This window comes from Amblyomma maculatum, chromosome 3, assembly GCF_055883805.1.
Source record: "Amblyomma maculatum isolate TAMU_Amacu chromosome 3, ASM5588380v1, whole genome shotgun sequence".
Taxonomy (NCBI): Eukaryota; Metazoa; Arthropoda; class Arachnida; order Ixodida; family Ixodidae; genus Amblyomma; species Amblyomma maculatum.
The window spans coordinates 172,089,084-172,100,527 of record NC_139346.1 but is presented as its reverse complement, the minus strand read 5'-3'; the positions used below and the strand labels follow the sequence as shown (position 1 = coordinate 172,100,527).

At 46.3% G+C, this 11,444-nt stretch overlaps 1 protein-coding gene across 2 annotated transcripts in view; it reads left to right on the top strand.

Moving 5' to 3' along the window:
• The first annotated feature begins 840 nt into the window (after window positions 1-840).
• The window catches only part of LOC146196938 (carbonic anhydrase 7-like), a 110,640-nt gene continuing 100,036 nt past the window's right edge, over window positions 841-11,444 (top strand). The window contains exon 1 of one of the 2 annotated variants that reach the window (XM_084598658.1): window positions 841-1,110. In XM_084598658.1, the coding sequence (XP_084454784.1) occupies window positions 1,065-1,110 (46 nt within the window). In that variant the 5' untranslated portion in view covers window positions 841-1,064. The remainder of the gene's footprint in view (window positions 1,111-11,444) is intronic. The other variant, XM_084598659.1, reaches the window with a different exon arrangement.

The following is an 11,444-nucleotide window of genomic DNA, read 5'->3' as shown; positions in this document are numbered from 1 at the left end:
TGCACAAAAATTCCGGCTGCCTGCGTCATAATCACGGGTGGCCTCGACAGCTTCTCTGTATGTGCACTGCTTTAATCATGATAATCAAAGCTTAATATATATCCTGCGGAACAACAGGACCCATAAAGAGACCGCGAGTCGCTTTATATTATAATGCAAACCCATCTTCCATAAGAATATAAAATCCCCACAAATACGCACAGCCCCCATGTCCAATTTATCTTCAATGAGAAAACAAAATAGGTTGAGAAAACGCGCCGGCCCACTGTTTTAATCATGAATAATAAGGAACTTGCACAGGAGAGAAAAGCCCCGATGGTCTGTTCCCAGCATCCTACAGCTGCATTCGCAAAAAAAAAAAAAAGCAACAAAAAAAGCAAATCTTGAACACAAAAAAAGAATAAGGCGCAAGCACTCCTGGTTAAGTTTAATAGAACCAAACAGCCATGGGCTAACAGCTGCCATCCTTCCACCACCTATGACAGGGAGCAAAATATAGATCGTGTCATGGGTGTGCGAACTACAATATAAAAAGAGAGGCAACGGCTCGTTCGTAGTAGGCTCCCGAATTCTTCATTCTTGCCGGCAGCAACGAGCAGAAAAGAAAAAAAAAAACATCTATATTTTTTGGTCTTTTCCGTCCAGTCTCGGTGCCGGTGGCGTGATGATGGTGGTCGCCGAAACACCGTCAAGCGACCCGCGCTCTGTGCTGCCACGCCGTTGGCTAAAAGTTATCACGTGGGCGGCGACGCTATTGTGGACCCGCTTCTTTCGCGGAAGGCTGGTGCCCACCCGCGCTCGCGGAGGGGTGTGACGCGGCCTAAACGCTCCCGCGTTGCGCACGACGACTACGCCAGCGACGCTGCCGCCCCCTCCGGCGTGACAGCCGGCGGCGCTCTCCTCCACAACGCGCGCGCGGCTGCAGAGGGACTTTTTAAGCGTGGCCGCGGGGTACTCCTGCCAACAGTTTCGCTTTTCATGCTGCCGAGGAAGAACGGCGCAGCTCGGAGCTTGCTTGAGAGGTTGCCTTGCCAAGTGTGCTGGGACGTTAGACCACGGCCGTCATGTTCGCAGTGCTCTTCGCTGTGCTCGTCGCGCTAGCCGACAGAGGTGAGCGCCGGTCTCCACATGTTTACTACGCCCTCCGGGACATTGTGCTTGTTTGTTTTTCCCCTGCTTAGGGCATTGTTAGTGCTGTGGGTGTGTGTTTATGCGTGTTGATGCACGAGGCCAGGCAATGGATTCGCGTGCCGCTGCGTCCGTAGGCTGGTTTTTTTGAATGAGCAAAAAAAAAAAAAAAAAAAAAAAAAAAAGAGAGAGAACTTGGAGCCGAAAAGTGTCGATACTTGCTCTTTATTTCGGACCTCGCAGATATCTCGTTTGGTCCCTTGAACGCCTGCCCACATCTTGGTGTTGTTATTTATTTTTATTTTTTTGCGAGTTGGACACTTGCCGCAGAGATTTTGTTTGGCGTTAGGGACGGAAGTGAAATTATAAGATTTTGTATTTTCCTCATAGTTATATTGGATCTTAATACTGGATCTGCACAGATTTGTTTTCGCTAAATGACATTCGCTTAACATTGCAAAAATCTGTAAGGAAATTAGAATGACACATATTTCAACAACCCTATTACAATGCGCAAGAAGAGAGCAACACGGAGAGAAGCACCATTTGCAAAACTCGGAACAAGGTGCTTTAAAATAGGGGCTGAATTTTGCCTTAGAAACGACGACATAACAGTCATGCTGGAAACGACAACTTAAGGGCCACCCCCAATAAAACGAAGTGTTTTACGCCTATTGTAAAATTGTACGAAGACAGTTCATCAAAGTCGTATAAACTCTGGAGTGCTACTCTGGATGATTTCTTTTTTATTAAGTAAATTTCTTTTATTTGCTTATCCACCACCTGTAATACAGAGGGTATAAACGTCCGATGCAAAATACAGCTCTTCCGAGCACACGATAAACGCCCCCTTGTCTCAGCCGGTCACAATGGGCTTTCTGCACCAAGTTGTCTCCGTTGATACTTTGGACAATGGCGTGGCCGATAGTCGGCGACTTTCTCGTCAAAACACTTAGATTGAAATCGACACAGTTCTTCAGACTTATCTAACACTTCACAGCGGGATGCAATATCAATTCTGAGACTACACACAGAGAACTCACAATGACTTTTTTTTTTATTTTTTTTTTCTATGCGGCCTGGATATCACAGAAGCTGAAAGGCCGGCATTGTCCCAACGTACAACTCCAATAGCTCCCATAAAAAAAAAAAAAAGGTAACTCTTAAGCACCGCCTTGAAGGGTACGTCATGGGAGTGTTAATGGCTCCCGTCTGCAGATCCACTTGGCGATCCTTGTTCGCATAATTGCACTTCGCTACGCCCTTAATCGCGAACCATTTAGTTAGTGGATCTATTGTCTCAGGCATGCTCATTAGAATATAATTGAGTCGTAAGTTACCACTCTTCGTGAAAGGTCGCCCGACGTACACGTATAGAGCCACGCTTTAACCAAGCAGCTTCTGCCAACTCATTCTACCAACTAAGCCGTGTGACATGATCTCGTGACGCCAACAGCCCATCGGCCAAAAAGGTGCAAGGCCATATGTAAGCCGCCGACGACTACCTGCAGGAGTCACGCTTGTGTTTTTTTCTTTTTCTCACTAACAACGCCGATGCCGCATCTTCTGGGAACGCAGCTTTGTTTTGCTTCCAAAGAGCTTCCACTGACCCTTGCGTCATGGGTTGTGGTTGACTGTTTTAGAGCGGTAATGTTACGCGACGCAGATAACTGACAGAAAGGAGGGAAAACGCGCTACAAAAAGGATTCCAAGAGCTCTGGCGACACCTTAAAGAGACGTGCGGGCTATGCCTCATGGATTCATGCCCTGCAACATTTGGTTCTTCACAGTTTGTTCACCAGTGTTCGGCGGACACTGTATATAAATGTAAGGAGTACCATTCCTGAAACTCTCGGCGGAACAAACCTTAAAAATGAACAGTGGCGTTTGCCGTGACGTCCTACTTAATAAACTGGCCCAACGTGACTGTTCGTTTTTAAAGTTTATTCCGCCAAAGGTTTAGGAATTGATATCACATATATATTAAACGTAATCTAGTTGGCACATGTTAAAAAAAAAAAAAAAAAAAAAAACTACTTTATTGAAACGTTTCGGCCACTATCCGGCCTTCGTCAGTGTGCATTTTGACGAAGTTCGGATCTTGGCCAGAACGTTAGAATAAAGTTTTTTCTATAATGTGTCAATTTGTTTGCGTTTATAATATGTATACACAACAAATGTCCGACGAGTAAAGCAATTGTAATTTATATATACCTGCTCCCGTTCTCTTTCATATCCTTAAGTCGCTAAAGGAAAATTACAAGGAAGATATTGCGAATAAATCTGGACCTACTATAAAGTTGATTGAATATCTAATTCTTAATATAGTGAGTGCACATCGCTACATACACGGACCACTCCATGTGTATACATACACACGCGTAAGGGTCGTTTATGTGCTGTTACTGTCACTCGTTGCCGTGACGCCTCTTCCATAGATAATAACGGGGTCTGGTGCACCGGAGATAAGGTTGCACGAACCCGGCCCCATTGCATGAAGAAGGGAGCACTATGAATGCCTTTCCGCACGCAGTCCCCCGTGTCAACGCGCCCTCCAAAAAAGCACTGCGATTTCTCTCTCACTGCGGTGGCTAGCTGGCGCTGGTTGGGAGAGGCTTGTTCATGTGTGGTGCAATTCGCTATCGACGACTTTTATACCGTATGCACTTGCATAATGAAGGTACTTTGTGTAAAAAAAAAAAAAAAAAAAAAAAAGCGAATTCCTGAAGTTTGTTTCAACGGCACGGATAAAGTTTACAAAGTGGTAAATAAAATTTTTACAACCATTAATGAATCATTTAACGAAAGTTCCTGTTGGGCTATAGGTGCAGATCGCCTGATGCGATCTCAGTGCAAAACAAGACACATATAAGGGGGAATTTGCGAGCCTAGTGTAGGAGGTGCGCTCATTGTTCCAGAGAGCCCTTTGTCCGAGAAAATACGGTACACGGCTTCGACGGAACGTGGGCGTTTTCGCGATGACCGCGCTATTGCGCACCCTTCGCTTGTATAGTGTTCCGGGTCTCGGAGCTCCGGTATGGCTTGCATCGCTTCTCGTAATGACCTATCTCCGGCGAAGTGCAGCAGTGTTTTACATTAGGGTGCACTAATAGGAGGCACGTACGCTTATATTATCAACTCGGTGCTCCCTTTTTTTTCGCATTTTATAGCTGCAAGCAAAAAACAATCAAACTTGTATTGGCAGTGACCTTGAATACAAAGGCTTTTGCTGGCGGATTGCATCGCGAATGATTACAACTAACGAAAGTTCAATACAGAGCATGCGGTGCCTTCATGTATGTATGTATGTATGTATGTATGTATGTGTGTATGTATGTATGTATGTATGTATGTATGTATGTATGTATGTATGTATGTATGTATGTATGTATGTATGTATGTATGTATGTAACGTTTAGTTTTTCACCATGTTTCAATTCATGCCGGTGTCACCGGTCCATGAGAACTCCAGTTCAGACACGCTCATACACATGAACACACACACAATATATATATATATATATATATATATATATATATATATATATATATATATATATATATATATATATATATATATATATATATATATATATATATATATATATATATATATATATATAAAGTAATTTAACAAATCATTTTTGCGCGTCACTTGGCAATATGCGAAGCACACAACGGTATGCAAGCTCTATTTTGTCGACCAAGCTCCTAGCAGATCCCCGTTTGTTGTCCTCGCTCGGTTAACTAGAGCAATACACGTAACCTTGCCGTGTGTTGAATGCAGGCAGAATTGCTCTTATTGCCGACGACGCTAGCCTAGTTATGATACGACCCTGCGAACCCTTTTCCGCTTCCTGATGTATTCTACTTCCCTTCGCACCTTTGCCCTTCGTGTGCGCGCTACAAAAACAGTAAGGTCCCCACACGACATTGGGCATGGGGAAACCTGCTCCGCTAACCTTCGCAGTACTGACCTAGTTATAGGCAAAATGTTGCGACCTTTCCTAGCTTTTCCATCTTTGACAATTTCGCACAAGCTACTGATATCATCGTGCTTCTGTTAGTGACAGCGTAACTACGAACGCTGCTTGTCTCTAACAACTTGAAAGCAGTTCAGTAAAAGCACACGAAGCAAGCTGGCGGAAAAAAATGAATTGCCTACGTGGAAAGACGTCCCACAGTTCGGCACTACAGTGGGACTTACGGAAATGAATTGAAGAAGAGAACTGACTCTGACAGCACAAATATCTAGAGCTTGCAGATATTAAGCCCAATATTTAAACACAATACAACACAACGCCTAAACTGCCAGTGAGAGGAGGAATATTGGAAGGTATCGATGTGGCACAGCAATGGTACGACGAGCGAGACGCGGCCGTATAGTCTACGAGTATGTTGCCAACTTATCATCGCATTTTTTTGCGCAACATTGAACACAGGAGTGCAGCAGCAGCCGATGTCGTTTCGATAGCTGCACTTATCTCTTATGAAGAGCTAGCCCGACCCTTATACCACCATACTTATACGTCGGCGTATCTCTGCGGCGCTTCCTTTCTTGGCTTCGAGATATCTAGCATATATGACAGCAGAGTGGCCTTCGCAAAAGGTTGCGTTTTCTTGCGATTGCAATACTGCGCCAGGTTTCGAGCCTTCTCATATCCCCGGCGGACGCCGTATTTGACTTTGAACAGCAACTGCTTCAGCCAAGCTCCGCTAGATGGCGGCACCGTCGGCGCGGCGCGCCGACGGTGCCGCCATCTGCCGCGCCGAGCAGATGGTTCGCCGCTGCTTCGGCCTCGCCGTGTTCGTTTTGCTATGCAGGCTGCTAAAGAGAGGTGTCAGCGACAAGCTGTGGCGAGGAAGTGATAACTTGCACAAGAGACAGTGGAAGAGCGTGAAGAACGTCGTGCTAAGCGTCGTGCACAAGATGAAGCTCGGCGACTACGTTCTAGCTCTCCGAGTGCTTCCACCTCGTCGGCTACTGATGAACACATGACTGCTCAGGAACGCCGCAATGCCACCAAGCGAAGACAGCGCGTTGAAGAATCACCGGAAAAATAGCTCGTAACCATTGTGTGTCATGTGTTACTCTATAGCCAAATTATCGAACCACACAAGCTACGCCACAAGCGAACACACAAGCGTACCCTATTGCAAAAGCCAGTGCCACTGGGCCCAGCGCGCCAGCGCCATACCTGATTATGGTCCCAGTATGACACTGGAAACTGGGCGCACTGGGACGCGGCATACTGGGCCGCTTCGCACTGGCGGCACTGTTCGCCCGGAGAAAAAAAAGGCGTGGGATAAAAATTAAAAAGTAACAAAACAAGTTAAGTACATAAAAAAAAACCTTAAAAAAGTAAAAAAAGAAAAGAAAAAAAAAACGAGTGCACCAAGACCGCTTCGAACTCAGTCCCTAGAACATTTCAATCACTAGCTCAGCACGCTAACCACTCGGCCACGCCGAGAAATGCGCTTTTTTTTAATATTGTTGTATTTTATGTCATGACCCGTATTTATAAGGTTGGGACTTCATGTTTCGCAGTCTACAGGCCATTGCTACCGCTGTAACATTTACAACTTCTTGATCATTGGAGCTTGCTGTCTGCTGTCACGACTTGCAACTAATGTTCTGGGAGCCTATGCGCGCTATTTTGTGCAATGGAATCGTTTTCCTATGTGGAGTTTGACATCGCTGGCAAATTTACCAACGCCGGCTCTTCGGTGGTGCTCTGCTACCGTGGGCGTAATTTTCGCTGTACACGGAGCTTTAGTACAAACCTTCAAGGAAAAAAGTGCGACCAAGCTTCAATACCGGCAAGCGCCGCAGCGATGACCCTATATTGCCTGTAACTAAACCTTATTTGTATGTAAACATTTCGTGAAGTGTTGCGATGACCGAGGGCTCGGCTGCTTCATACGCAGAGTAAGTAGGAGCGCAAAAGCTTGAGAAACACGCCAAATATTATGCATTACAAGCGCTGTATGTTGTTGTTTTTTCTCTCATGGGCCCATCGCTCGGTAAACTACTCTCTTCCTCGTTTTAGCTTTTCTTTCTGCTGTTTATACTGGGCCGTGGTGCAGGCTACGCTCGCCTGCGATTGAGCCCGCATTGAACATTTTGGCAGTAATAACTGTGTTTGAGTGCCCTTAAGATCAGCTGTGAAGTTGGTTATGCATGGTAGCCCACATTATTCAATTCCAGCTTTAGTTGTGCGTTAATCGTCAGTGTGTCAGGAGATACAGGCACGGCGGTCGTGGTCTCTCTCGAAACGTTCGAAATGACCTATCGAAACATGGAAACTCTAGATAAAAAGATACTGCCTTTGTTTTCTTACAAATGCGCATGACTTCGCAGCAAAAAGCGCTTGCTTGAACCATATTTTTCATATGCGCCCCGATGGTCGATTGCTAGTACGTTGTTGCCCTGTTGGCTACTCCGGCTGACGCCGCAGGCCACGCCGGCTATACTGGGGCACTGGGACCAGTGCGGCCCCAGCGCACAGACAGCGCTTCTCCCAGTGCATCGCGGATGCCAGCGACACACCCAGCGTCAAAAGGCTAATCCCAGCGTTTTTCTTTCATCGCACCAATGCAGCCAGTGTCTTCCCTTTACTACTCCAGTGAATATCGCAGACCTCCAGCGTGCCCAGCAGATCCAGTGCAAAACCAGCGCGAAAATCTTACTGGTTTCGCACTGGAGACGCTGGTTTTTGCAATAGGGTAGCCATGCGGCCATTGCTAACGCAAGAGCTAAGCCACTGCCATTTTTTTGGTCCTCGTAACGGTAGCCTGTCAAATGGACGCAGGCAATGACCACGGTATGCTGTCGAGCATATCTGTACTTGTATTGTACTGTCCTCACGCGAGAAGCTTATTGCTTATCATATGCTTTATTTGCAGCTCTAGCCAGCAACATGCATACTACGCCATCAGATGCGGCCCTGTTGTACAGAAGCAGTTATACACGATTTTATAAAGGGCTGAAGGGTGCTGCCATATTGGGGAGCTGGGCTGCTATCGTAGCGCAGGAAAGCATTGTAAACGAGAACTGCAACAGCTACGCTCTGTCAACATACATTTCGGTTGGTAATTAGTGTTTATTGCTTTCCGCCTCACTGTCTCATATATGATTTCTAGTTCCCAAGCTTCTAAATGTCACACGCGTTAATTTTTTTCTCTCTCTTTTTCCATTGCTCCATAATGACAGACACTTAAGAAGCCGTTTTCGTCCGTGGCTGTGCCAAAGCATGAGGGAAATATTCCTGCTCCGGCCGATGAGCATTTGATGCTCAGCCCGCCTTCACAACCACATTGCAAATTAAGCGAATGCGGATACTAACCTGAACTGCATTTAACTGCGTGTCATGTAGAACGTTTGCCCCTCGCTGTGTACGAGTAACGTCAAGATTCAGACAGCGGCATTGAACATTCTTGTACGCTGGCGAACGCTTCAGAAATTTGCGCGATGTGATGATCATTAGGCCTCTAATCAATGCATATCAATACAGCGAGACATAGGTAAGCTGAAGGTAAGAACGAAGCGTCTTTCCCTTACTCTCCCGAGTTTAGGATGTCTTTTGTCCGTGTACCATAAAAAAGAAGGCGGAACACACGTATCTGGCCAGTACATATCTGTAAGGTCGAAAGATCAACGAAATTCATCGCTGATTTCAGGGCAAACTAGAGTTGAGGACATTTAAGTCAAATTGTAAGCTAATCTATCAGGCATATGTATATGCGTAACATACAAACGTAATGCCTACAACTGACCGCGTGTAGGATATTAGGAAGTTTGGTTGGTTTGGTTCGAACGTGTTTAACGTCCCAAAGCAACTAGGGCTATGAGGGAGGGCGTAGTTGAGGATTCATGAAATATCGACAACCTGGGGCCCTTAAACGTGCACTGACATCGCACAGTACATGGGTGCCTTGCTTTTCGCCTTCATCGAAACGAGACCGCCGCGGTCGCAACTTGATCTTCCGTCTTTGAAATCAGCAGTCGAGTGCGTTAACCGCTGAGTCACCGCGACGGGGCTTTATTATCACGTAGGGATGGACACAAAGAGAAAAATGACGTGGGGAGGGGGGGGGGGGGGGGGTAGCACACAGTTAGACGAGTATGACGAGCGTGGTAAACCGGCTGGTATAACGTTGCCGCAGCCTGCTCAAGATGAGCGTAAAGGGTTTCTAACCGCCAATGGACACAACTTGGCTGCAGGTGATGCCAATTGCTGGAGTAGAAGTGGTGCAGCGTACGACAAGAAGAACAAGTGGAAAACTTTTAAACGCACCAATCAAGTCGGTTACTTGATTGGGTCTCGTGATTCCGCGGCTACAATGACGGGACGGTCTTTCCGGAGAGATCTAGGAGGAAGACTGCTTTTGAGTTCTGTATCTGGAATACGTTCGTGCTCTCTAAGCAATATGGACGTTCCCCTGCATGCGAGCTGAACAGGTATATCTACGTGTGATGCATTTGTAAATATAGCGCATTTCCGCTGACTACCTCGGTCCGACTGCGCTGCCGTCGCTTTTGGGCGCCGTGCAAATATAGTGCACCGTATTTTCCGGACTACATTCCTCGTGCTACGCTCATGTTTAATAGCGGAATTGGAAATGTTAGCCGGCCACGACTGGGTGCGGGCTGTCCGAAGAAAAAAAGAAAAATGTTGGCCTCTGTATTGCGTTGTTTGCATGACGACTAGCTCAGGAACAAGATCGGCGTGGTCGTTGCCATCGTACTTATGTACACTGCGGGGCAAAGTCTTCTCCGCGTGATCTGCAATTAGCCTCTCAGGGTTCATGAACTGCTTCAGCTGCATGCGACCGCCTCTGTAACCGCGAACTTCTTAACCTCATCTAATTGGCGTCCTAGTATGACCCTAATCATATATTCTCCTCGCTCGCCTCTGGTAGTCATCATTTTGTCTCATCAGTCTAAATCAACCTCAGCGGAAATGACGCACGCGTAGTGTAGACAGGGAAATGTGGCATGCATATATAGTGAGTCTGGCTGTTCCAGTGGTGTGATACTTTTTTTTTTTTTTTGCTTTCCGGAAAGGAAACTCGCGTAAGGTGCGGTCATACAGCTGTCCGAAAAAAGGTCAGCGGAGGGAGAATGAGAGAATTTGAAAAGTGACCACGAAACGAGAAGAAAACACGCGACGGGGACGGAAGCAGCGTGAGCGGGTTTATATGTGTGTCTAACTTCCGGCCGGTAAAAGCGATCGTGGCAGCCGACCTTTGTCGAGCGATGAGAATGAATAAAAATGAAAGCGAGCAACGCGTTCTGCATTTGTGCCACTGAGTTACAGAGCGATGACTTGGGACACGATCTCTGTAGGTATAGAGGAGGGTGGCACCAATATTTGTGTTTGCATGTCAGCGAAAAGAGAGAGAGAGAGAAAGTGCCAACTCGCTCTGCAGGCATGGTGGAACTCTCGCATTAATGCGTGAAGTCGGTGCGGACATCGATACGAGGCCGAGTGTGCGTTCGCGTTCTCTGACTTGCCGACAGCGTTCTGAGCACGGTGCACTCGCTTTCAATGCTGTGCTGTCGGTCTAAAATGCACAAATGGGCCTTCGTTCTAGCCCAAGAGTTCTTGTGGGGGGAACACGCTTTCGAGAAGAGAAAAATAGGTTGTTTCTGGCCTTGTTCGTATGGGTCTCCCTTTGTTGTTGCGGAAGTACACCGTAGCACCAATGCTTTCAGCATTCATGCAGGTATAATGGGGAAAGTACCACAATTACTCATTAACATTCTCCAAGAACAACAACACGACTGTGAAAGAAAGTTATGAGGCTTCTACAGACACTTCGCTGTTGAAGAAATATTTATCCTGACCCAGGTATCCGAGCGGAGGGCAATCGCTCTACCAGCAGTGCGGGTAGACGGCAACAGTTTGTGGCCGAATTGATCAAGGACGCGAATGGTGAATGCTATAATATGTGATTTCTGCCTTTCAAACAATACTTCACCTTAAAGGATTACAATATAGGAAAATTTTACCATGCGGATAGAGATTGTGTTTTCTCCGAACCAATGCATTATTTAATAAACGGTATATACCGAAAAAGTACTGGTACGGAGCATGCTTGATATCGGCTGTATGTTGAACTAATTAATATATCATTGGCGGCGAGTACGACGGATGCTCGCCATTTGTATTATATTAGCTGTGTGTGTGAGCTGATTTTGCGGTCGTACGCTGAACGGATGCCCTGCACCTGTATTATGTGGTGTCCGTGAACTGCACTGTATGGTGAAACAATACCAGTGGTTGTACCAGAACAGACTGCGGTTGCAATGA